Source organism: Toxorhynchites rutilus, chromosome 1 (genome assembly GCF_029784135.1).
Source record: "Toxorhynchites rutilus septentrionalis strain SRP chromosome 1, ASM2978413v1, whole genome shotgun sequence".
In the NCBI taxonomy this organism is placed as follows: domain Eukaryota; kingdom Metazoa; phylum Arthropoda; class Insecta; order Diptera; family Culicidae; genus Toxorhynchites; species Toxorhynchites rutilus.
In genome coordinates, this window is record NC_073744.1 from 129,143,582 (window position 1) to 129,169,194 (window position 25,613).

A 25,613-nucleotide genomic window follows, 5' to 3' on the forward strand; every position below is an offset into this window, starting at 1 on the left:
TCGAATGTCACAAAAAAGTTGAGAGCATGTGTAATCAAATGGGAGCATATACACTAGGCAACTGGCAACTTAGGTCGGACGAACTTTTTCGATTCAACCCAGCATGTCCAAATCGATAAAAAATCACATAACACCTTACTTGCAGTGAAAATGCGGTACACTATTGTGTTTACCGTCGGCTCGACTTGCGATTTTGTCACTTTTTATGATTTTCAGAAGCTTCGAACAAATTGAGGATTTTTTTTATTACTAACTTCGTTGTGTGTGTAACACATGCGCTCTCTTTGTGTATGTTGTGATGTAGGCGAGGTGGCCCATTAGGGCAATAAAATCGCGGGTTAAATTGTTAATAACTCAATTGTATTTCGAACAATAAAAACGTGACTATCTATTTCTACATCACAAAACAATATCAATTGAACAATGACACATAATGGATTTCTACACCTTGACGTCAACCGAACATACAGTCGAGGCTGTCAGCGGAGAGCCTAGTGGTTGTGTGTGGTTAGGGTTGCCTTTTAACCCTAACAGTGTATACACAGCAAATATCCCCTTCTATTATACGTACTTTGTAGCATGTCAAGCCGTGCGCGATGTGTTTTCAACTTTTTCGTTCAGTTGTTGTTGACGTCTCGATTTTTGCGTTCGTCGAATCTCAGTATTTGTGAGTGATAATAACAAACAGTGTTTACAAGATTAATCCAGCTAATACAAACACGAACGAAATGTAAGTATTTTGCAAATTTCATGTACAACTTTATATATTGTTTATATTTTTTCGAGTGAAGCGATCTTAAGAGTTGGAAGAGGACTCGAATGGAAAATGTCCTACGTGAGATAAGCCGAATCTTAAGAAGGAAGGAAGGAAGAAACCAGTGGGGAGACACACTACTCCAAGCAGACATCCCCAATGAGGCACGTATTCCGGAGCAAGACGCAGTGACGATTGCTCTTCACACTTATTCATATTGTGGTCAACGATTCGTGCGAGCAGGAATGGAATATGGAATGAAAAAAAAAGTTCATTCCGCCTGAAAATCAATTATTATCCTTTACGCTCCCCTTAAGTCGTAAACGAAGTTCAATTCGCGTTGACGGCATTGAACTTCGTTTATGAAGTTAAGGGAGCGTCAAAGATAATGATTGATTTTCAGGATAAAACTGCAGCGGCCGTACGTTTTTTTCTCTCTGCGTTTGGATCGATTAATCGACGTAAATTATTCGTTCGCTTCGATTATTGGTTGTGCAGTATTCGTTCGATTAATAATCGATTTCTGTAGGAAGTATTCGATTAATCAAACGATTATCGGGGATCACTACTGCCGGAATCATATCGGAACAGTTGAGAACAGTACGGCATAATTGCGAAAATTTAGCAGAAATTCGAACTAGTTAGCGACGGAATATTGGACATGAATATGTTTGCTAGAATTATTTGTTTTTCAATTGCTTAAGAATTATACGGAACCTAAATAAAGTCTACTGCCGAATGGAAGCGGGTCATATTTTCTTGTCTTTTTCTTGCGACCAGAAAATTTGTAGTGATGCAGGCTATCTGTTTCATGAAGTTGACAGTATATTGTATTAGAAAGCTTTCGCTTTGATTTCATTGTAGCATTAAAATGTTGTTTTGTTTTCCTCTTTTTGCTAAAGTTAAGAAAAACTCCAAGTAAAGTATTTTTTTTAATCATTTTTAATTATTCGCTCTTCATATGATTGCCAACGATTACGCATTTGACGGATGAAAACATAACGAATTCGTCACGTTTGAGTTGCCCCAATGTGCAGAGCTGAGCTGGAGATGCGATAACATCCAAGGCGTTGTACTATAGTCAAAATGTCAAAATTGCTGTTCGGCCATTGCTCGTGAAAAAACAAATTTGTTTACAAAACAAGTCGTATCTTTTGGTGACAAATGTATTCGTTGACAAAATAGCTGCTCGCGCTTTATTGTCGAATCATAACAGTGCAGAAGGATGTTTTAGTATATCTTTTCGCCTTTCTTTCCAAGCAAAATGTACTTATGTTTGCTCCCATCGGCGGGGAAAACAGTAACATCAGCTTACGGCGATGGTGACAAAAAATAACGCTGATTGTGGCTCCACTGATTTTGCTCAGGGAGGAGGAGAATGCTGTGCATATACCGGAAAGGAGATCCGGAAAGGGCCGTTACAAGTAATTGGCTAGAGCAAAAGGAGGTTGTGCACTATATTCCACGAATATATATTTGCTTATTTTTTCCTTCAATTATTTTCCTTAGCGAGTTGACATTGAAATCATAACCACACACCCAAACAAAAAGTAAATAATTCTGAAAGTTACGTCTCGCTACTCGTCTCACGTCATGTCCTGAAAGTGTCAAGAACGAAACACCTATAGTTCAGCATCTTGATAATATCACCCAATGTGTAGAAGGCCTAAATGTATTACCCACATTTACAGGTAAAATTTGCCGTTTTGAATTAAACGTGTATAAAAACCGCCATAATTTTTTTCTTGAGTTTCGCCCTTTCCGAAAAGATATCCAAAATTGACGCTTCCACTTGTGAACATAAACAAAAACAATTGTAGCTTTGTTGATAAATAAAAAGTAAAATTGTTCTATCGTCGAGCAAATGTAGCAAAATGAGTAGCATTAAAACGTTTTTGGAAGTGCAACGATTGGAGGCAGATTCTGCTAAGGTAATATAAAGAAAGTACAAATAGCTACTTTAAGGAATAGTAGAATATGTTTACACTTTTTTTTCCAGAGTGATGATGTTTTATCAGACTATACATCGGTGCGCCTCCAAATACTCCTCAAATACTTACGAATCAATCCAGAGTTATTGAGAGATCCGGTATCCTTCCCGCGAACGCTACATTTTATTGGTAATGATTTAGCCCGAAGTGGTTTAAGTCAATCAAGTGAAGAAGTTTATACAGCACTGGAACATTGGAAGGAACGCATATTCAACTCCGACCAAGCTAGCTTAACGATCCCGCCGGATCGGGAACTAAAACGACTCCTATTGGCAATTGAATCTCGTTTAACCCACAGCCAGATAACACTCATCCTGCAGCACATGGAAGTCGTGGGAAGCCATAGTCAGACGCTATGGCCAACTATTGCCGTTGAAATGAAAGCCCTCAAGTTTCCTCCAAGGCCGGAGATATACTGGCGGTGGGCTTTCGAGCAGTGGTGTCAAGAAGCGAGAAAACGTTTCGAAGACGATCCGGATGGGTTGTCCTCGCTGCAGCAGCGTTACATCGATTTTCTGCGGGAACGCAATGAGCTGGAGCAGCAGATGGCAGCAGAAGAGAATGTTTTCGATGCGCTCGAGTTAATCATAAACCACTGTCGAGCCTGTCTGGAGACGCTGAAGGTTGGCAATCCGAAGGTGTACCTCTTCGAAGCACTCGGGGTGGGTACCACGTTGGCCGATAAGATTAATGTGTGCTTTGGGAGTGGAATCGATATCGAGGATCGACTGCCGAAATATGTTTGCGGAGAGTGTGTCGCGAAAGTGGATGTGGCTTACACGCTGAAGATGCAGATAGACCGCACCGATGAGGAGTTGAGAAGTTTGATGGCGGAATACAACAGGAAGTCGAACGCTGAACAGCGAGAAGTCGAAGAGCAAGTTCATATTTTGGAAGAAACCGAACTGCCTATCGATTCGATAGTGGTGATGAGCGAACAGATTCAGTCGGATGAGATCGAGTTTCAAACCGTAGTGGTTGACATGGTAGATGAAAGGGATGGCATGATCTATGATGACGATCGTGAGCAGCAATCAGACTCAAGATCGGTCGACAAAGATGAAGAATGCTCCGAAATTATGGCTGAAGGGCAAGATTATTCCGGGGAACAGGAAGAAGTAGTTATAGCCATTAAAGAAGAGGATCATAAGTAAATATTAGAATCAAATTTAGAAATTTAAAAATTAAAATTTATTTTTATTTTTATTCAAATACTGTCTAGATTCTCCACGGATGATTCGTCCGATTATCCGGCCAAGTCAAGTAGAAAGTCACGTAACAAAATTGTGCCTGAGATTGATAAGAAATTTTACCGTTGCAATCTATGCCGGACCATCCTGCGAACCAGCGATCTTTGGCGGGCACACATGGATAGGCATGCGTCGGAGAAGGAACACGTTTGCTCCACCTGCTCGAAACAGTTCCGATCGGCATCCACCCTCAAAGTTCACCAGAGGACACATACCAACGAGCGGCCTTATGTTTGTGACGTATGTATTACCTAATTGAAAACCTGCACTCTTTCGCCCTTGGATCGCCTTTGACTGTCACACGAATCAATTCTTTCTTTGTGTGTAATTAATCCTCTTGTCATTTTCTTCCTGTAGATTTGTAACAAAAGTTTTGCACAGAATACGAATCTAGTCTACCACTTGAAAGTTCACCAGAATATCCGTGACTTTCCGTGCGATCAGTGTCCCTACCGGGCGCGCAGTCAGAACGATCTAAATTTGCACCAGCGCAAGCACACGGGTGTGCGTCCTTACACGTGTGGCGTATGTCAGTGCTCCTTCACGACTTCGAGCAACTTGAATAAGCATGCTAAACGGCGACACATGGGCGAAAGAAAATATAAGGTCAGTTTTTATTTTGGATAATTTTTCAGGTATGTGGAAAAGCTTTTCGAACATATAGCCAAATCAAAGCACACGGACACGTACACAGACCACACGACCGACCGGTCAAGTGTGAACACTGTCCGTACACTACATCAACCAAATCTTCACTCATTATCCATCAAAGGTCCCACGTGGCAACGAAGCCGTACGTTTGTACGGTTTGCAATGCCGGTTTTGGAACTTCTAGTAATATGCACAAGCATGTTCGAAGTATGCATGAAAAGCTTAAACCCTTCAAGGTATTTCAGAGTATTGAAAATGTTAACAGAAACAATACTTTATTAAAACATTGTTACAATTTTAACCCCATAACTCCTCTTTAATTTTATTTCATTATCAGTGCGAAGAATGCGGCAAAACGTTTACCACCAAAGAAACCGTGCAGAAACATATGGTCACACACAATGGGACCAAGCCGTATTCGTGTCCGGAGTGTAAGGTGCCGTACAGTTGGTATAACGGTCTGCAGAAACATATGAAGCTGATCCATCCCGGAGCTCACATTCCCACCGAAAAGACATTGATAGACGAATACAATGAGGCGCAGAAGCGGGTGGATATCGATGCGAAAGTTGAATAAATGTTTAGTGCTAAACGTTTGCAACTTGTTTCCGTGTGCTTTTAAAACAGCCGAACTAATTATTAACTCGATGGCGGCTTTGAATTACTTCCAGATATTAAAAAGTCACAGGAGCGTTGTGTCCGAGACACGACCTCATAGTTGACGTAGGATTCCATTAGACCAGAGGTTCCCAAACTGATCGATTTGTCTGAATAAAAGATGATCATTCCTTTCAAATATTTTGTCTTTTAATCTTATTTTATCCGAACAAACAAAAATATTGACACCAATTTCATTTAAATAATAATGTGTTCATAGTGTTGCTGATGATGAATAAAATCATGTAAAATTTCATTTTTAAATCATACTTATTTCCAATTAAGGTTAAAAAAAACAAAAATAGATCTAAAATGTTCAAGGGGGTCGCGAAAAGTACGGTTAATATCTAGGTGGGTCGCGCACTCAAAAAGTTTGGGAACATCTGCATTAGACTATCTGCCTGCTGATTTTGGATATGCTTGAAAAATTACATCGTTAAACTCTTTGATAATGATTTGGTGGCCCTGAAAAGAGCCGTTTTTGTTGTTGTTGGGTATTGTTTGTTCGCTTCACCAGTGTTTACTACCGAGGATGGTCATTGTTCGTTGGATGGTACGTATCAAGATAGAAGATGTCGAAGTGGCCCTGGACGAGATGGCTCTTGTGTTGGAATGGATGGAATAAACGGCCTGATTCTGCGTGGCGTGATTTTAAAGAGCCTGTAGCAGAAATAAAAGGAAATGACAAAATTACAGTAAACATTCGCTAACTGGGCGAAAAGGGAAGACCTGTTATCGACATTCGCGTTTTAACTGGTTCGGCAAATAAAATCAAGGGGAACTTCAATGAATTGTTTGATTCGCGTTGATCATGAAATCAGATAAACAAAAGAATTCCAACGGAAGTTACGCATTGAGTGCGACAATAGGTATGAAATATAATTTGAGAAAATTATTTTTCTGTAATATAAATTATGTTTTTTCATGCGAAAATAATGTCAATTTTCATAACATACCAAATTACATTCGAATGCCCCTCACAACAAATCTTCCATTTGAATATGGCATCGATTGTTTCCGAAATCCTGCTTTTTAACTGGTCCAAGGATCAGTTAACGTTCGCCCAGGTAAAAAGCAGACCAGTTCAATCAGGACCAGTTAGTGAGCGGTTACTGTAAAATGTCTGCAAATTCGAGAACGTACAAGGGCGGTCCGATAAGTACTTAGCCTCATCGTCCGATGGTGTCAGTGTCAGATTACTTATCTATATATATATAAATGGATTTTTGTCTGTCTGTCTAGTTCTTATGGACTTGGGAACTACTAAACCGATCGACATGAAAATTGGTTTGTAAGGGTTTTTGGGGTCGGGGAAGGTTTTCGTGATAGTCCTAGACCCTCCCCTCTTTTTGAGAGGGGGGGGGGGAGTCTGCCATAAAAATGAAACACAAATCTCTACATTTCTCGAGAACTAATCAAGCAAATAAAACGAAATTTGGCGTGTGGAAGTTTGAGGATGCAATAAATGATTCTATGGTGGTTAGATACTCCCTCCCCCCTCTCTTAGGGGATGGGGGTGCCAAATGAAACACAAATTTCTGCATTACACGAGAAGTAATCAAGCAAATGAAAACAAATTTGGCATGTGGAGGTTTTAGGGTGCAATAAATGTTTTTACGGTGGCTAGACACTCCATCCCCCTCTCTATGAGGGAACTGCCATACAAATGAAAGACTAGTTTCTGTATAGCTCGAAAACTAATCGCAAATGGAGCCAAATTTGACATGCGAAGGTTTTAGGGGACACGAAACGTTTCTATGGTGAATAGACACTCCTACCCTCTCCCTGTGGGGTACTGCCATACAAATGAAAAAAAGGGGGGGGGGGGGAGGAGGGTGCTGAACAACTCGAGAACTAATCAAGCAAATTGAGCCATATTTGGCATGTGGAGGTTTTTGGGTGCACGAAACGTTTCTATGTTGAATCGACACTTCTCCTCCCTCTCTAAGGGAGGATGCCATACAAATGAAACATAAATTTCTACATAACTCGAAAAACAATCAAACACAACTTGGGCTGTGGGAGTTTTTGGGTATGAGAAATGTTTCTATGGTGGTATGACACCCCTCCCTCCTCTGGAATAGAGAGGGTGAAAATATTACAAATTTTTCAACCAAAAATATTCCAATCAAACATGACAATTCAAAATTTTTGGAAAACTCTGAATGAAAAAAGGGAAAATTCGGAAAATTAAATCCCCATATGTTCTACAATTACATACCCAGCAAACATTGAATCGCATAACAAGCGTACCCAGCAAACATTAAATCGCATAACAAGCGTATATATAACATCATATGCCCTAAATTTTGGTTGGCATATAATGCGCCTAACTGGCATATGAATGCAAAAGTGGAGACTATATACATACATGGCAAATGCTTACCGAATTTGTTTGGATGAATATGCAACTTTGACCGACTATAATAACGATTATGTTGGAATTGAATTGCGATCTAATATGAATATATTCATGAATTGTCAACGCACCTAATATGACTTTTGCCATACTCATATACGATTTATTACAGACATAGAAAAAAAAAACAAATGGAGCAAAATATTTTCGTAAAATGTTTATTATAGCCTCACAAATCGCCATTTTTATATGTGAGTATTTATATTTGTAGAAATAATAATTATTAAATTTACTTGTGTTGGGAGTGAATTATTAATGTTTAAAATGGCACAGATTGATGTTTGGGGAAAACTGATCTGATGTTGGTTCGAACTCTTGTCGTCTGGATTATCATCCACCAGCTATCTCGCACGGCTATCTGAAATTTAATCCAACAGCGGTTAAAACTCATACATATGATTCGATATGATATAACTTAATACATTCTATGCAGTAGGATCATTCATTGCTGGTTTCCGAGCCATATAAGAGCCACTTTTTTGAATTTAATTATTTTATTCTTTCGTATGTGTTTAGACATTGCTGTTATGAAATGAAACTTGTCAATGTTAAAACATTTCATTGACATTTCAATATGATGTAATATGTTCTTTATTAGGAGCTTATATGATTTACTGTTCCATGATTTTCTTCAGCATGCAACACGATTTACTGCAGTACTGAATCGATTTAAATTAAACGCTTATACGACACACAAACTGCATCAGCGTAATATACGCATATGATGCGGATTGAATATATTTTATGACAATGTACATCGTAAAACTGATGTTTATTATACCGAATTGCGACCTAATTTGATAATCATATATAAAATCGAGTATTTATATTTTATGCGATTTCAAATATACACGATAAATACTTTGATTGATGTTATATGCGATTATGATTTCTTGTAAGACTTAGCACGTGCAAAATTATACGATTTAATGTTTGCTGGGTGCGTCAAGTGTATCGAGCTAAAAGAAGACTATGTTGAGAAATAAATTGCCACTTTTTCAAAATTTTTGTTTTGTATTTGTAGGCTAAGTACTTATCGGACTGCCCTCGTATGTGCGAATATGGCATCTCTGATCTGATTTGGCAACCAGCAGTATGAACACATTGTCACATGCAGTTCATCCTCTCACATACATAAAATAAACCTCTCACGGCATCCGAAACGATTGTAGGCGAAATTTCGTGGGAGGTTTGTCACGAGAAACGTCAATGTAAAAATGAAGGAAAGTGGCTCGAACCATGAGAAATCGCTCTTCAACGACTGAAAGCGAAGAACATTCACATCGATGAATTTTTAATTTTACCGGAAGGTTTGACCTGTCAGGGCCATGCAATGTCACCTTAATTGGTGCGGGAAAATCCAGTTTGGAAAAATGAAAATGATTGAAATTTTCAATTGAAAGTAGTGATCGTCCTTTCCCATGTGAAACTGGAAGCGACATAAAGCCCATCCAAATGATAACGATTAGGGTACTTTCAATCGTGAAGCGAAAGCGTCTGCTTTCAAATTCATATGAAACGACAGCAGAACGAAAACGAAATTGAAGAATCGATGTTTCAGTACGCGTAGTGAATACACACCATCGAAATTTAAATTGACTGAAGAGAATGGAAGAAATAAAAAAGTAATTTTCATCTTCTAGTTTCGAAAATCTCAAGCCATGGTCGTGATTCCGCTCCTGTGTAGAATATTGTTCGAGGTTTAACACATGATAGGTGTGATCTTGATTCTGAGTTTTCGATGGTAGATTTCTCTCTTGCACTCCTTCCTTGTAACAAATCTGCTCCAAGATCGGATAGAATTAAGTTCAACTTGTTGAAAAATCTCCCCGATGTGGCGAAACATCGCTTGTTGAATTTATTCAATAAGTTTCTGGAGAATAATATTTGTTGGGGAGCCTGGCCGTCAAAATACTAAATCTCCGATAGATCCGTTCCAGACCCCCAACATCGAAGGGAAAACTCCTTTTCCCCCACACAAAACACCAAGGATTTTGCCGTCGGCCACATCAAATACATCCACATAAAATATCGACGGCAAACAAACAACGCAGAAAACACATTTCCTTTCACACAAAATCCATAACAGTGCAATCCAGTTCACAATATTACATAATTTATACAATTTTATTCCAGGTTACACTTTTTCTATTTACAGGTTTTCTATTATATTTTTACACGTTTCATAATTCACAGTACATAACAAATAACACTAATTTCGACCGAAGTAATTGAATACATTTCCGTGGCAGACCGATACGCTGCTTTACGACCGAGTTATTTATTCATCCTCATTCTCTGGCGGACCAATTCGGACTACCGTCGCTCCGCTATTTGCAATTTTGCTCCAGCCGTTGATGTTGTTATTGATCCTCCACATGTGCGATGTTTTCCGATCTCTGATCTTCGGTTGCTGTGGTGAATAATTCACCACTGTGATCGCTCCGGTTGAGATGAGATCCCAAATAGGCGAAAGCGGCAAATCCAATTGTATGCTTTCTGTTTCTTCTCGCACATGTGGAATGACAACTCCTTTGTTATCGCTCTGCGTATAATGATTCCGTTTGAACCAGCTGATGTACACATTGCGGTTCAATGTCCTCCAGCAGACGACCTTCTCGATTACATTATTGATGGCCCAGGACCGTATCTAGGGGAATTCGTGTTGCTCCTAAACATCCTCACCCACCCTGAAATTGCTCCAATTTCTGAAAATAGAAGAAACTCCTCTTCGACAGGGATGGGTGATGGGAAGGGATTGGAAAGGTTCTACTATCCACCTTGAAAATTGTAAAAAAAAATCGTGTCACAAGCACGATCCTCCAGCAAATTTATCCCCTTCATTCCGTCTGTTTAAATTGAGTGTGGGGAACAGTTAGAAAAATCTCAAGTTCTCACCCACCGTCGATGTCATCGAATTTTTCAACCTGCAGCTGTTGTTGGTCATTGCAGCATCGTGCCAATACGCAATCGCATTTGCCTCTCCCAGTTCATAGCTCACGTATTCGTTTGTTGCCTCTTTTCCATGCCATTTCCAATCCGAACTCCTTTTAATTGTAGATGTATACTGTGTTGCTACGCTGCAGGTCCTCCTTTTGTCCATATTTGGGTTCGCCATACCTCCGCATACCACCCAACCAAATACCGATTCGTGGAGTGTTGGTTTGCCTTCTCCTGGAGTCATCTTTCGACCAGATTCGAAAAGATCGAAAAAGGATTCCATTCCAATTATTATGTCGATTGCGAATGATTCGGCGAATAACGGATCAGCGAGTTGAATATTCTCTGGAATCGACCATCCAGAAGTGTTGATCGCGGTTGTTGGAAGCTTTGCTGTCAACGTCGGAAGTACCAAAAAACCCATTTTTCGCGAGAAACCTTTCGCTCGTGAACAAATCGTTGCTTTAACCCTTTGCTTGACCGTCGTTAATATTGTATCGATTCCTTGAACGGGAAAGTCCACTCTATCCCGATCCACCTTCAACCTCTTGCTCAATCGCTCTGAAAGAAAGTTGCTTTCCGATCCAGAATCTAAGAGCGCACGGGCTGAAAACCGATTACCGTCGTCGTCTTCAACCACCACCACGGCAGTTGCCAAAAGAACCTGCGTCGAGTATGGCCTATTCCTTCCAACCTGGGCCACCTCATTGGCCGCTAAGTTAACCACTTGCGATGACGTACGTGTAGATGGACCTCGTTTTCCTTCCAAATTATTTTGTTTGGTACTTCTGGGTGATACTTCGACCCGTGGCTGAAGACCCTTTCCCTCTTTGAAGCAGACTAAGGTGTGGTGACGACCTTTACAATTCCGACACGAATACTTCGACGGACAAATCCTTGCTCGATGATGAGGCTTGAGACAATTGCGACAAAGATTGTTGGTGTGCAAAATCTTCTCTCTTTCCGATACCGACATCCGTTGAAAAACCACACATTGGTAGAGGATATGCTCTGCTGCACAAATTACACATCGGACCCCAGAAATTTGTACCGCATTGTAGCTGCTCCGAGCTATTGAAGGTTTTGACCTGGTTTGAGATTGTTGCTGGTGTTGAACTGTCTCCTTAGCTGCCTTTGTTGGCAAAGAATCCAGTACTTGTAACCGCCGCTGAAGAAAATCGAGTAAATCTTGAAGAGTATCTTGCTCCTGAGTCGCTGAAAACTCCTCCCAGCCTCTCTGGGTTACCGAATCAAGACGTGTTGTGACCATGTGTATTAGAAGGAGGTCTTTATAGTCAGCGGGATTGACGATTTGGTCCAGAGTTTTAATCGTCCTTACTAAACCTTCCAAAAGTTTGTGCAGTTCTCCCGAAGCTTGTCATTGTCGGTAAACTGAACAAGGCCTGAATCTGTCGTTTCTTAAGCTGCTTGCTGTTGTTATACCTTTTCAGCAAGATCTCCCACGCAATCTGATAATTTCCTGTTGTTATCAGCAGCGAATCGATCAAACCCTTCGGTTCCCCCTGAAGACATCCCTTCAAATAATGCAGCTTCTCAACATCTGGAAGATCTGCCTTTGAGTGGATGAGTGACGTGAACAAATCCTTGAAACTTAGCCACTCATCGATGTCCCCGCCAAACGTTTGAAGATTAATTTGGGGTAGCCGAACATGTTCTGAAGTACTAGAAATCGACAGACCAGTGTTCCTACCAGATTGTTCGAGTGTGTTTCTGGTATCTCTCTCCCTCAATTTGTCCAGAAGAAATGATTTCAGTTCGTAATATTTATCACTGAATTCCTCCCTTTCCCTATCAAGACTATCATCCGACTCTTCGTAATCGTCGTGTGTTGTTTTTTCCACCCGTATGTCAATGAACCTTTCCCACAGGTTGTCTAACTTCTCCAGTCGAACTTCCACCTGAGAAATGCTGGTGTCTCCGCGGAAGGTCTGAGCAAAGCGCTGGATGTCATTGATAGATGACTGGGTGTCCTTCAGCTTAGCTTTCAACAGCCTGAGAGACTGAGGTCTCGAAATGTTGGATCCAGCTGCAGCAGGCATGGCGTCTCAAAAAACAGCAACGAAAAGAAATGACGGTGTAGTATCTTTAGATAAAGCCTAGCTTCGCCAGGCATATACTGTTTAAATTACCTGACGAACTAGTCTTTGGTTCCCAAATTTGAATTGTATAAGAATACTGCCACTTGTCCAGTCAAATACTCCAAATAGTCGAATGAGAGAAGAGGAGGAAAGAACCAGCGTGTAATAACCAAATTTTCCAAGCTTCGGTGGACAATATACTGTAAATCTCACCTGGAGAAATATACAGTTGAGCCGAAATACAAGAAATTGCCTTCCAAATCGTGTCCAATGTCGATTAATCACGATCCCAATAGAAATGAAACATATCCAAACAGTCTCTGATGAAACTGTCCCAATTAACCCGTAGAATCGCTTAGTCCAGAATATCCAAAGTTGTCACGATGATTTTCAATTCCAAAACTTCCCAATAAAATTTGTTCCAAAGAAGCTCCGTATAATGTTGCTCCATTGCATTGATTATCCGAAATACAATGTCCGAATCGAGTGTAGGAGGAATGAGTAGAAGAATACCAGGTGTAATATCGTGTATTCCTAGCTTCGGCGGATCATATACTATTATTTCTTACCTATAGAAATAAACAGTTGAACCAAAATATCCGCCAACACGCAGAATTAGTCCCAGAAAGCGATTCTGGATTAGAGTGCTCCCAGAAATCGCTTGATATACCAAATGGTCAGCCCCACAAAATGGCCGTTGATGTCTTAGCAATGATCATTGTCTCTCCAAAATTATTATATTGTATAGCACATTTAATACATACGGATTTCACTCAATGTATACGATTTGTGTGGTATTAAATTGAAGAGGATATGTATAAATTTATTAGGAGGGTGAATATCTGTGGAGCTTCGGCTGACACATACGTGCAGTAATTCACTCACCTCACAGATAAATTTATGCTGCTTCCTCTTCACGCCTCTGTCCGGTCCGCTGACGATTGGTTACCCAGAAAGAACGCTCCAATTATAGCAGACAAACGTCGTATGCTCCACCAGGTCCAGCAGGTCACTCCAGGCACACAAAATCCAGAGAATATCGTCGAAATATGTGCGTTAGTAACGTATATTTATAGCTTCGGCTAGATATACACCAACATGTACCATTACCTTTGAAAATAAATGCCGATCCCCAGTTGGTGTCCAGATCCGTGGTGAACCTCCAATTGTTGCTTCCAAATTCGCTTCACTCCAATTCCAAAATGTGGCGCAGGTCGAAATGTTGAAAAAACACGATGACCAAACGTTGCCTCCAGCTCCAGTTGACACTAAACGAAACTGCACAGCTGATCCGATCGATTCTCCAAATTTAAAAATGTCGTATTGTATCCTCCTAATGTCCAGTTGAATCTCCTCAAACGTTGATGAATATTATTCCACACCAGAGAAGTGCGTCTGCACTGTTCGACGGTCGGATTTAATCTCCTTATTCCAGTTCGAACGTCCTATTCGAACTACAAATGATGACGAATTGTATCCAATTTATCTATTGAAGTGTTGTCTCAATAATTGTTCGGCGAAAAAAAACCCTATTTATTCCTTTACTCGATGGCGAACCTCTGTTCTTATGTTGAATGTATGTATTATGATGGCGAATCTATGCAGAACAATCCGTGTTCTGCTTTTCGAACCACAATAGCAAGTGTGATGGCGACCCGCTATTGAACTGCGCGCTTCCAATGGCGATTCCTCTTTCCATGCCGAGCGAACATCCTTGCAGTTCTATGGCGTTGAAGAATCGCCGAATAAAACCACGATCTTCTATCGTCATCAATCCTATGATGAGCCGACATAGAAGTCGCGAACCCAAAAGCGCGTAGCATAATCAAACTGCGCTGATGCTATCCGAGCGATATGCTATTGTGTGCCCTTTGATCTCCTATTGTCACCATATCCGATGGCGATCCATAATAGGAGAAGCGATCACAATAGCGCGCAGTTGAAATCCTACCTTATTCGCCAATTCATAATTCAGCTCATCTGCCAATAATCGTCAATCCATCCAATGTTCGTCATTATTGCCATTCCAAGTATCCAAATTTCGTCAAGAGTTGCTTATCCATAATCCGGTTCGAAGGACCATTATGTTGGGGAGCCTGGCCGTCAAAATACTAAATCTCCGATAGATCCGTTCCAGGCCCCCAACATCGAAGGGAAAACTCCTTTTCCCCCACACAAAACACCAAGGATTTTGCCGTCGGCCACATCAAATACATCCACATAAAATATCGACGGCAAACAAACAACGCAGAAAACACATTTCCTTTCACACAAAATCCATAACAGTGCAATCCAGTTCACAATATTACATAATTTATACAATTTTATTCCAGGTTACACTTTTTCTATTTACACGTTTTCTATTATATTTTTACACGTTTCATCCAGCAGACGACCTTCTCGATTACATTATTGATGGCCCAGGACCGTATCTAGGGGAATTCGTGTTGCTCCTAAACAATATTGTTCCGGATGATTGGAGACAAGTATGAGTTATAGCTCTTCAAAAACCCGCGTCCGACTTCAATTCATACCGTCCAATAACAATGCTGTCTTTTATACGGAAATTGTTGGAAAAAATATTCTTGTTTCGCCTTGGTTGATGGGTTGAAACGAATGGCTTACTCTCAGATACACAATATGGGTTCCGCATGGGCAAGGGGCCGAATGATTGTCTTGCGTTGCTTTCTTCAGAAATTCAAAAAACATGGCTTCAGTATTCTTGGACATAAAGGGGGCCTTTGATTCAGTTTCAATAGAGGTTCTGTCAGACAAATTACACTCTCGGAGTCTGCTGCCTCTATTGAAGAATATGTCGTATAACTTGCTTTGTGAGAGAAATTTGAATTTTTCCCACGGAGATTCGACAGTAAATCGGATCTATTACATGGGCCTCCCTCAGGGCTCATGTTTAAGCCTCCTTTTTTACAACTTTTACGTAAGCGACATTGACAATTGCCTTATGCAAAATTGCAGCCTAAGACAACTTGCATATGATGGAGTGGTATCTGTCATAGGATCAAAAGAATCCGACCTGCAAGGACCCTTAAAAGATACTTTGAACAATTTTTCAACCTGGCCCATTGGGCTAGGTATTGAGTTCTCCACGGAAACAGAGATGGTCGTCTTTTCTATGGAGCATAGTCCAGCAAAACCAAAGCTTCAACTTTTGGGTAAACTGACCCCTCATGCTATGTCATCAAAATATTTTGGTGTCTAGTTCGACTCTAAATGTACTTGGAGAGACCATATTGAGTACCAGAAAAAAAATACCAACAAAGAATAAACTTTCTTCGTACAATTACCGGTACCTGGTGGGGAGTCCATCCAGAAGATCTTATAATGTTGTATCGAACAACTGTTTTCTGTTTTTAATCAGCTTCCAAAACACGCCTCATTAAACGCGAGCGAATTCAGTATATTTGTTTCCGTATTGCGTTGAGATGTACGCACACCATGGGTCTCGAGGTTTTGGTACGCGTATTCCCACTTGAAGATCATTTCAATTTATTATTTTTATCAATTTATTGAATATTTTTCAATTATATTCGCTCGCCGTTCCTAATTGAAAAAATACGAGAAAATTTGAGTACTTCATCCAGACGCTGTTATGTCATTACCTTTGTCTGGGTCTCTTCACATTGCTCAATTCCAGGTAATGAGAAAGCTAGTTCATTAGCAAAGGTAGGTGTGATTCAGCTTCAAATCGGCTACAATCAATTTTATTTTTAAGTCCGTAAAAATACCATCACTAACTGGCAACGCAAATGAACGAAGATGAATTTGTGCGGTGGCTTCATTCGGTTATCCCTAAGGTTAGTCTCAAACCATGGTTCAAAAGTCTGGACTTGAGTCGGGACTTTATTCGCATCTTCTCCCGACTTATGTCCAATCACTGTTCGTTAGATGCGCTACTCTTTCGTTTCATTCTTGCTAGCAACAATCTTTGCGTTTGTGGCCAAGGTTATCATGACATCGAGCACGTTGTTTGGTCGTGCGAGGGTATCTTGTCGCTAGATCGAATTTAGAAAACTCCCTTCGGGCCCGAGGAAGACAGCATAATGTGCCGGGCTCGGTTAGACTTTGATTACGTGTTCCAAATATATGTTTTCCTTAGAGCTATCGATCTTCGTGTGTGATTGTCCTTAACCCTTTCACTACGGAAGTGTGCTCCGCCGGAGCGCTACCGCTGAACGGAGCACTGCGCCGAAAAGTAGCCATATCGCGCTGGTGTGATCGATGTGCAGTGTCACCCTGATGTCGTCTGTAGACGACGCTCGTACACACAGCTCATCACGCGGATGTCGCCTAAAGACGACGCTTGTAGCGAAAAGGTTAAATCCAAGAAATGCAAGGAAATTTCATTTTCAGTGTACTTACTGTGCCAGTGTGGATTTTACGTCGCGAGTATTCTCTTTGCATTATCCACTTCGTTGTTTCTATTTTCGCGGCTACATAAGTTGCCCGTTATTGACAGAACGGTTAGAGAAGAACTCAAATGGACAGAACAAATGTAAGGGAAAATGGGATGGAAGCATTCCCAACAATTTTCAACAATTTAAACTATTTAGATACTATGGGATTGTAATACAAAGTAACGAATCTTAGAGAATCGAAAATATGCAATGCAAATATGCAATATCAGAATCCGTTCGCAGCAAAGTTAGTTATTAGCGTGAACTTTATTTCATAAAAACTTTCCTGTTTTCTGATTTATCCCCCCTAATGAAAACGTAGTACTACAGGTCGGACTCGATTATCCGGAGTATTTTATTTGAGGGGCTCAGAATTCAAGGGGTGTAAGTGACTTGATCGATTTCTCTTCATCAACTTTTTATTTAGTTAATAACTCAACTGCAAAAACGTCCCAACTTAAGTTTGCTATACAATCCGATAGATGAGGTTCTGACTTATCTGCCACATTTTCAAGTACAGCTGGGAATGTATTTGCAGCTAAGTTATGACCAAAAAAGAGAGATTCGATGTAGAGAAATCGATCAAATTTTTAATTCTAAGCCCCTCATTTTTGATTTTCGGAAATTTTGAATAATGTGTATAATAATTCTATATTGAATAGCTAATATGGGTATCAAATGAAAGGGCTTGACTAGTAGAACACAGTTATTTATGAAAAATTCAAATCCAAAAAGGGCGCCGCCGCATATATTTTTTTCACAACCCCAAATATCAAATGAAAGGGCTTAACTAGTAAAATATATTTATGAAAAATTCATATCCAAAAAGGGCGCCGCCGCAAGATGGCGCCATATATATTTTTTTCACAACCCCATCAATATGGGTATTAAATGAAAGGGCTTGACTAGTAGAATACAGTTATTTATGAAAAATGCAAATCTAAGATGGCGGCCACTACAAAATGGTGGATTACATATTTTCTCAGAACCCCATCAATATAGGTATACAGGGAAACTTTGATATAACGTACCCTCGTTATAACGTACCCTCGATATAACGTCACTCGATATAACGTACATTTTACCTCGATATAACGTACACATATCCAAAGTGTAAAGGACATTTTTCTTCAATATTTTTTTTTTCTGATAGAACAATGAATTATCTGTATTGTGATGCTAAAACAAGTTTTGTACCTTCAATCAATCCCGAAATACAGCTGGTTTTGTGATTCCTGATTCTAAATGAATCAAGCTATAATCAACAGTACGAAGGGAAACATCATGAGACAGGCTGGCTTCGTCTTCTGATTGAAGTTGTTCATAAAATTTACTAAAACAGCAACACAATTATGTATTATAGACTACGTTTGTGAGTACTTTATTATGCTTCGATATAACGTACAATTCGATACAACGTACAATTTTGAAAGTGAAATGTACGTTATATCGAAGTTTACCTGTATAGGTATATAGGTTTCATTCAGCTTGACCTGTTTCTATGTATGTTTGAATGTTTGTTAGGTTGTCCCACATAATAGAAAATTGATCCCGTTCCTGTTGAATGATTGATCTGAAATTTGGAACATACATTTAATTTTACTGTCATTATAAATCTGCATATTCCAGGATCTTGAAAAATTCAATTTGGCCGCCGCAAAAAAATGGCTGAGTGGCTTGATTTGGAGAATACACTACACTATGAACAACATAAATTCGAAAAGGTCGCCGCCACAAAATGCTCGACTATGTATTTTTTGCAATCCTCTCAATATTGGAATAAAATGAAATGATTTAACTAATAGAATACAGTACAGGTCGGACTCGATTATATACAGACTCGATTATATGTGATTTGATTATATACAATTTTGGACTCGATTATATTCAGTTTGGAAAAAAATATTTTTTTTTTATATTTCAAATATGGCTTATTTCATGAAGAAATGTAACCTTTCAACGTTAAGGTGAAGTTTAAGTGGCTATTACATGTACAGTGGGGTAAAAATCGTTATTTTTGAAGATTTTGCTTGAATTTTCACCAGGAATTATTTATATTGATATTGCAGCCAAATTAAGAAAGATAGAAGTTGTGCGTCAAAGAACTTTTTTTTTCCTTTCTTTATTAAAGAGATTTTCAGTCAAAGGCTGGTTCATCTCTAACGTCAAAGAACTAATTGTGGAGCGGTTAAAGAACTTCATTTTAATTGATAGAAACAATCTAGTTTAAAATATTTTTTCGAATGAAAATAATAATAACACATTAAAAATTATTAACTTTTAAGTATTTCACTTCCAAAATGTTATTAAAATTAACTAATTTAGTTGTTCCACTAATATATCCAGTACTAAATTTTCTCATCTTTCAAATGAAAGCATCGGAATCGTCTTCCGTAGCGTACTTTTTCATGCAGAGCCAGTTTGAAGCAACAGAGTCCGAAACAAAAAAAAGTTCTGTAACTCTGTCATTGTTGAAATTCGAACATATGCGTAGGAGGATTTTTTTCATCAAATATGATCGTCTATCACCTCCTGAGAGAATCTGGATAAATTAATTTTTTTCATGTGAGAGGTGTTTTCTGACTTTAAGGGAATGGATCAAAAATCAAATTCCTCTTTTATTTTCAAAAAACGAAAAATACATGCAAAAAAAACAAATAAAGAAAAAAATTGTTTTGACTCGATTATCCGGAGTGAAAAAAAAAATCAATATTCCGGATAATCCAACTAGGTCTTTGTCAAATCAATCCTATTTCAAATGAACTAAATTGCTTCCTAGACTTGTTGTTTACTAATTGCACAGAAGATTTCCATGTTTCGAAAGCTGAATGTCCTCTTTGGAAAAATGAAAAATTCCACACCGCTATAGAATACTCTTTATTTATCGATAGCACAAGTACACGCCCCACCGATTGCGATTTTGAGATAAATTTTGATTTCAAAAAGGCAGACTACGAGCAAATTAATTGTAAGCTTAGTGATATAAATTGGTTATTTCTACTTAAAGATGAAAGGAACATACACAAAGCTGTTGAAATTTTTGATGATAATCTGTATAGAATCATAAGCGAACATGTTCCAACAAGAAAGAAAAAACTTAACACAAATTCAAAAACACCAGTATGGTTCACTCGTGATATTAAAAATCTCAAAAACAAAAAAACAAAAAGCTCATAAAAGATACAAAGCCAGCGAAACTTTGGATAATTTAATCATATACAAAGATATTTGTAAAAACCTTGATGCGAAAATATCACTAGAATATGAAAGGTATATTAATTAAATCCGATCCTAATTTTTTTAATTTTGCCAGCGATAAGATGAAATCTAATAATTTTCCATCAAGTATGAAATTTGGAGAATACGTTGGATCAAATGATAGTGATATTAGTAATCAATTCGCCCGTTTTTTCCAAGGTAACTACACAACAAATAACGGGGTTCGAGATTACGATTATTTTTCATTTTTACCCGAGTGTGCAAACTCGGTCTCAATTAATAATATTACCGCTAATGAACTTCTTATCACGCTGGAGGGTCTAGATTCATCTAAAGGTCCCGGGTCGGATGGTACCTCTCCAAAGTTGTTGAAAAAGTTGGCATCGGCTTTCGTTCATCCTTTGTCCTTGCTTTTCAATTTATCGCTAAAATTGGCAATATTTCCTTCTGTCTGGAAAAAATCATTCCTACTACCCATATTCAAATCGGGTAACCGTTCTGACATAAATGACTATCGTGGCATCGCCATATTATCTTGTATTCCCAAATTATTTGAATCTATTGTCAATACTAAAATGTTCAATCAGTTAAAACATTATATTTCACCGAATCAACATGGTTTTTATAAAGGAAGATCCACTGCCACAAATCTGTTAGAATTTGTATTCTATTCTCTTGCGGTAATGGATAGAGGCAACGTTGTCGAGACTTTTTATACAGACTTCAGCAAGGCTTTCGACAGAGTAGTTATTCCAATGCTTATTTTCAAGCTCCAACGTATGGGAGTAATTGGAACTTTATTGAAGTGGGTAGAATCTTACCTCAGCAATAGAACACAGTTTGTTCGCTTTAGAGGAAAAATCTCTAATCCAGTGAATGTCACATCCGGAGTTCCACAAGGTTCTCACTTAGGCCCTTTACTTTTCATCCTATTCGTAAATGATGTGTCACTAGTATTAACTAACCTCAACATTCTAATATATGCTGATGATATGAAATTGTACATGGAAGTAACCAAATGTAGTGACCTTGTGATTTTCCAACAAGTAGATGTTTTCTTCGAATGGTGCGTGAAAAGTCTTTTAGATATTAATGTGAAAAAATGTAATATTATATCGTATACTCGAAAACATGAAACTTATGACTTCAAATGTTCTCTAGGATTTGAAACTGTAGAGAGATGCGTCAAAATTAGAGATTTAGGTATAATTCTTGATTCGAAACTCACTTTTGGCGAACATTACAATACAATGATCAATAAAGCAAATAGTATGCTCGGTTTCATAAAAAGATTTAGTTACAATTTCAGTGATCCATACACAATAAAAACATTGTATATAAGTTTTGTAAGATCTATTTTAGAATATTGCAGTGTTGTATGGATACCCTATCAAGAACTGCACTCCAATCGAATAGAACAGTACAAAAACAATTTTTAAATGTATGTTTGTTTGCCCTGAGAAAGCTAGGCTGGGCAACATCTCCCCTTCCCCCATATGAAGCTCGTTGTATGTTAATAAATATTGAAACACTTGAGAAACGCAGAGAAAATGCCACAATTTCATGTTTAATTGACTTAGTTTCACACAGGATTAGCTCTGAAAACTTACTTGAAAATCTAAATTTTTATGCACCAACCGAGCCTTGCGAGCACGGAATTTGTTCAAACCAACTTCATTTCGAACTTTATATGCTATGAATGGTCCCCTTAATAGAATGATGAGAACGTACAATAAGTACAGTAATGTAATTGATGTGACAATGACGAAGAAATTATTGAAAAAGTCATTGACTGAAAGATCATTGTATTCGTGAATTACAGTTTTGTCATATATGTTTGCTGCGTTGCAGTTCGTAATTTATTATTTATACTAAAGACATGATACCTCTTATAATTGATTTTCATAAATATAGCTATAAATTATTCATTAAGTATATTGTAGTTGTAATGTAATGTATGTAATTTGTTGTCTACTATAGTTTGACGAAATAAAGAAATAAATAAAGGGTGTGTCACATCAAATTGCATCACGGAAAAAACGCTGTAGAAATTCGCCCAGTAGACCGATCCTTTTGAAAATTTTAGACAGTAAAATAAAAACTATTAAACAACTTTAGGCATTTTCTTTTTATTCATACTTCGAGCCCAAGCCCGTATGCTCGCACCTTCTTCTTTACCCCGTCCATAAGGTTTCGTATAACGTCAGGTTGTACTTTTTTTTTGAACAGAAATCCATTTTCTCTTGAAGTCCGCCTCCGATTTGACAACTTTTGGGTTCTTCCGGAGGGCCCGCTTCATAATCGCCCAATATTTCTCTATTGGGCGAAGCTCCGGCGCGTTGGGCGGGTTCATTTCCTTTGGCACGAAGGTGACCCCGTTGGCTTCGTACCACTCCAACACGTCCTATGAATAGTGGCACGAAGCGAGATCCGGCCAGAAGATGGTCGGGCCCTCGTGCTGCTTCAATAGTGGTAGTAAGCGCTTCTGTAGGCACTCCTTAAGGCAAACCTGCCCGTTTACCGTGCCGGTCATCACGAAGGGGGCGCACCGCTTTCCGCAGATCGCTTGCCACACCATGTACTTTTTGGCAAACTTGGATAGTTTCTACTTGCGAATCTCCTCCGGAACGCTGAATTTGTCCTCTGCGGAGAAGAACAACAGCCCCGGCACCTGATGAAAGTCCGCTTTGAAGTAGGTTTCGTCGTCCATTACCAGGCAATGCGGCTTCGTCAGCATTTCGGTGTACAGCTTCCGGGCTCGCGTCTTCCCCACCATGTTTTGCCTTTCGTCGCGTTTAGGAGCCTTCTGAACCTTGTATGTACGCAGGCCCTCCCGCTGCTTGGTCCGCTGGACGAATGAACTTGACAAATTCAGCTTATTGGCGACATCCCGGACCGAACTTCTCGGATCAAGTCTAAACTGCTTAACTACGCGCTTGTGATCTTTTTCACTGACGGAGTATCCATTTTTGCCGTTCTTCACCTTCCGGTCGATGGTTAGGTTCTCGAAGTATCGTTTTAGTACTCTGCTGACCGTGGATTGGACGATTCCCAGCATCTTACCGATGTCCCGATGTGACAACTCCGGATTCTCGAAATGAGTGCGCAGGATTAATTCACGATGCTCTTTTTCGTTCGACGACATTTTTCCAAATTTACGAAAAATTGACAGTGAAGCATGGCCAACGTGATCTATACACTCTTATCTGATTATAAGCGAAAGCTGAAGATATAATTCCTAAAAATTAAATTTCTACAGCGTTTTTTCCGTGATGCAATTTGATGTGACACACCCTTTAATCGAGTCCGACCTGTATTATCAAAAGATTAGACAAAACTCATGACCTAATTTGTCGATTTTCTTTTTCTTTTTTTATTCTGGTGAACATTGCATTCGGGTAAATGTCGTATTCGGGTATGTGTCGCATTCGGGTATGTGTCGCATTCGGGTATTTGTCGCATTTGGGTAAATGTTGAATTCGGGAAAGCGTTGTGTTCGGGTAACTGTCTCTCGGGTAAATGTGACACAATCAGAAATAATCTTTGATATCGCAGTCCAAGTAGAGATAAACAAATCAGAATATGGTCGAATAAATGATTTCATCACACCTTGGAATTGGTAAACAATACAACGAATAATATTAGCGATAGCTTAATAATTTCTCCTAATTTGCGCACACAGGGTTTGAATAGAGTTTTTGATGACCTTCAGACGTTTTGAGGCACAGAGCTGAACAAACGCCACACTAATGAAGAATTGTTAGTTGGGAAAAGTATTAGCAGAAAGATTGAGAAGCCCGGGACAGCTGAAAATAAAGAGATGATAAAATGCTACCTCAAAAAAGTTAAATAAAGAAATAAATAACCGTTCTATTGCAATTTCAAAACTTGTCCACAAAACAGAATTTCAAAAATGTCCACAATTTAAAGAGAACATTCGTGAGAACTTTCCCTTAAATCGCACCCTACTTCTATCTGTTTTCAAGCGCCTGGAAAACAAATCGGTTAACACCCTTCTCTCGTGCTCGAACACAGTTTCAAGTTGCCCTTATCAAAACATACCAGGGATCACCAGAGACAGACGGTCTTTGTTTTTGCTAGAGATTACGGCGTAATTTCAGTATTTATTTAAATCATCTTCCCATCGGCCTGCCTAACTCTGGCAAACAAACAATTCAAGCACGCTTCAGCTCAAGTGTTTTGATTAGCCAAAAACTATTTCCCTACGAGGACTTCAATAGAGGAAACGTTTTAAAAACTGCAGCGACAACAAAAAAAACAAAAGAAATAGTGTTGAAACGCATCACACTGGCAACCTGCTGACAGAAGTCAATTATCCTGGAATGAAAGTCTCTTACACCATTCATTACCCATTATAAACTGCTTCTACCCGGTGAGTTCGACTCCGTTTTCCATCGCTCAATCGCGCGCACTTCCCTGCTGAAACGGTGGCACGTGTCGGGTTTGCGTACGGTGGTGAGTTTTTAATGAACCCGAACGACGCTTTCCTTCTTGCTCTCTTACAATACGCTTCACAGGTAGCTCTGGTTCTGGGCGCGCTCAATCAGACGGGGGTACACGTGACTTTACGTATGACAGCTCCAGGGACGGAATTAATTGGACCACTGTTTTTTTCTTTCTCGCATTGTCAACACATTTTAACGCACGAAACTCTTTGACAGTGTTTTCAAACGAAAACTCAAAGTGAGATGCAATTAATCCGGCAGAAGGGACACGGATTTGTATATGTTGTATATATTGTATTGAGCATAACTTATATGCAAACGCGCTACATTATCTAATTGGAAAGTTCGGCGTAACTGCAGAACTTTCAGCTTAAATTTCATAGCCCAAAAAAATACCCATTTGCATATCAACGCACTCAACAAACTCATTTTTTCCTGAAATTTATCCACTCAATTTCGTAGACCACACTCTGGCTTACGCTAACGATGTTTGCTCACCCCAGCCATTTTCACCGTTCGCTACCACAACGGGGTCCACATTTTCTTCGTCCTAAAATATACGTTTGAAGCAAAGAAAAAAAAAGATTGGCATTGAAACTGTCTTCTCAATCGATAACATATTTCACCTTTTTAAAACACATTACACCTGGTCTTTCTGCCGACTGCCGACAGCTGCCTTCTCGTTCCCAAGCTGGTCTGATTAGGATGTGCAAAGTATCATTTACCTCTGTGCGAGCGCAGCTGGGAATCGC

General features: G+C 39.2%; 2 protein-coding genes across 5 annotated transcripts; one reads left to right on the forward strand and one right to left on the reverse strand.

Annotated features, from left to right (window-relative positions):
- Positions 1 to 2,533: 2,533 nt before the first annotated feature.
- On the forward strand, positions 2,534 to 5,410 carry LOC129773489 (zinc finger protein 665-like). 2 transcript variants are annotated; one of them, XM_055777105.1, is made up of 5 exons: positions 2,534 to 2,685; positions 2,754 to 3,895; positions 3,968 to 4,235; positions 4,353 to 4,601; positions 4,984 to 5,410. In XM_055777105.1, the coding sequence occupies exons 1-5, from the start codon at positions 2,629 to 2,631 to the stop codon at positions 5,221 to 5,223; spliced, it is 1,956 nt and encodes a 651-aa protein (XP_055633080.1). In that variant the 5' UTR covers positions 2,534 to 2,628; the 3' UTR covers positions 5,224 to 5,410. The 2 variants fall into 2 exon arrangements, with proteins under 2 accessions (XP_055633080.1, XP_055633076.1); XM_055777101.1 differs by lacking the exon at positions 4,353 to 4,601 and adding an exon at positions 4,631 to 4,882.
- LOC129773499 (uncharacterized) lies at positions 3,935 to 25,597 on the reverse strand. 3 transcript variants are annotated; one of them, XR_008742685.1, is made up of 4 exons: positions 25,488 to 25,597; positions 24,766 to 25,411; positions 13,647 to 18,749; positions 3,935 to 4,566 (listed from the first exon to the last, which is right to left on the reverse strand). XR_008742685.1 is itself a non-coding variant. In XM_055777120.1 (4 exons), exon 4 carries the CDS (start codon positions 11,930 to 11,932, stop codon positions 10,598 to 10,600), a length of 1,335 nt encoding a protein of 444 aa, XP_055633095.1. In that variant the 5' UTR covers positions 11,933 to 18,509; positions 18,637 to 18,749; positions 24,766 to 25,411; positions 25,488 to 25,597; the 3' UTR covers positions 3,935 to 10,597. The 3 variants fall into 3 exon arrangements, 2 of the variants coding, with proteins under 2 accessions (XP_055633095.1, XP_055633090.1); XM_055777120.1 differs by having other exon boundaries at positions 3,935 to 18,509; positions 18,637 to 18,749; XM_055777115.1 differs by having other exon boundaries at positions 3,935 to 18,749.
- Between the last annotated feature and the right edge of the window lie 16 nt (positions 25,598 to 25,613).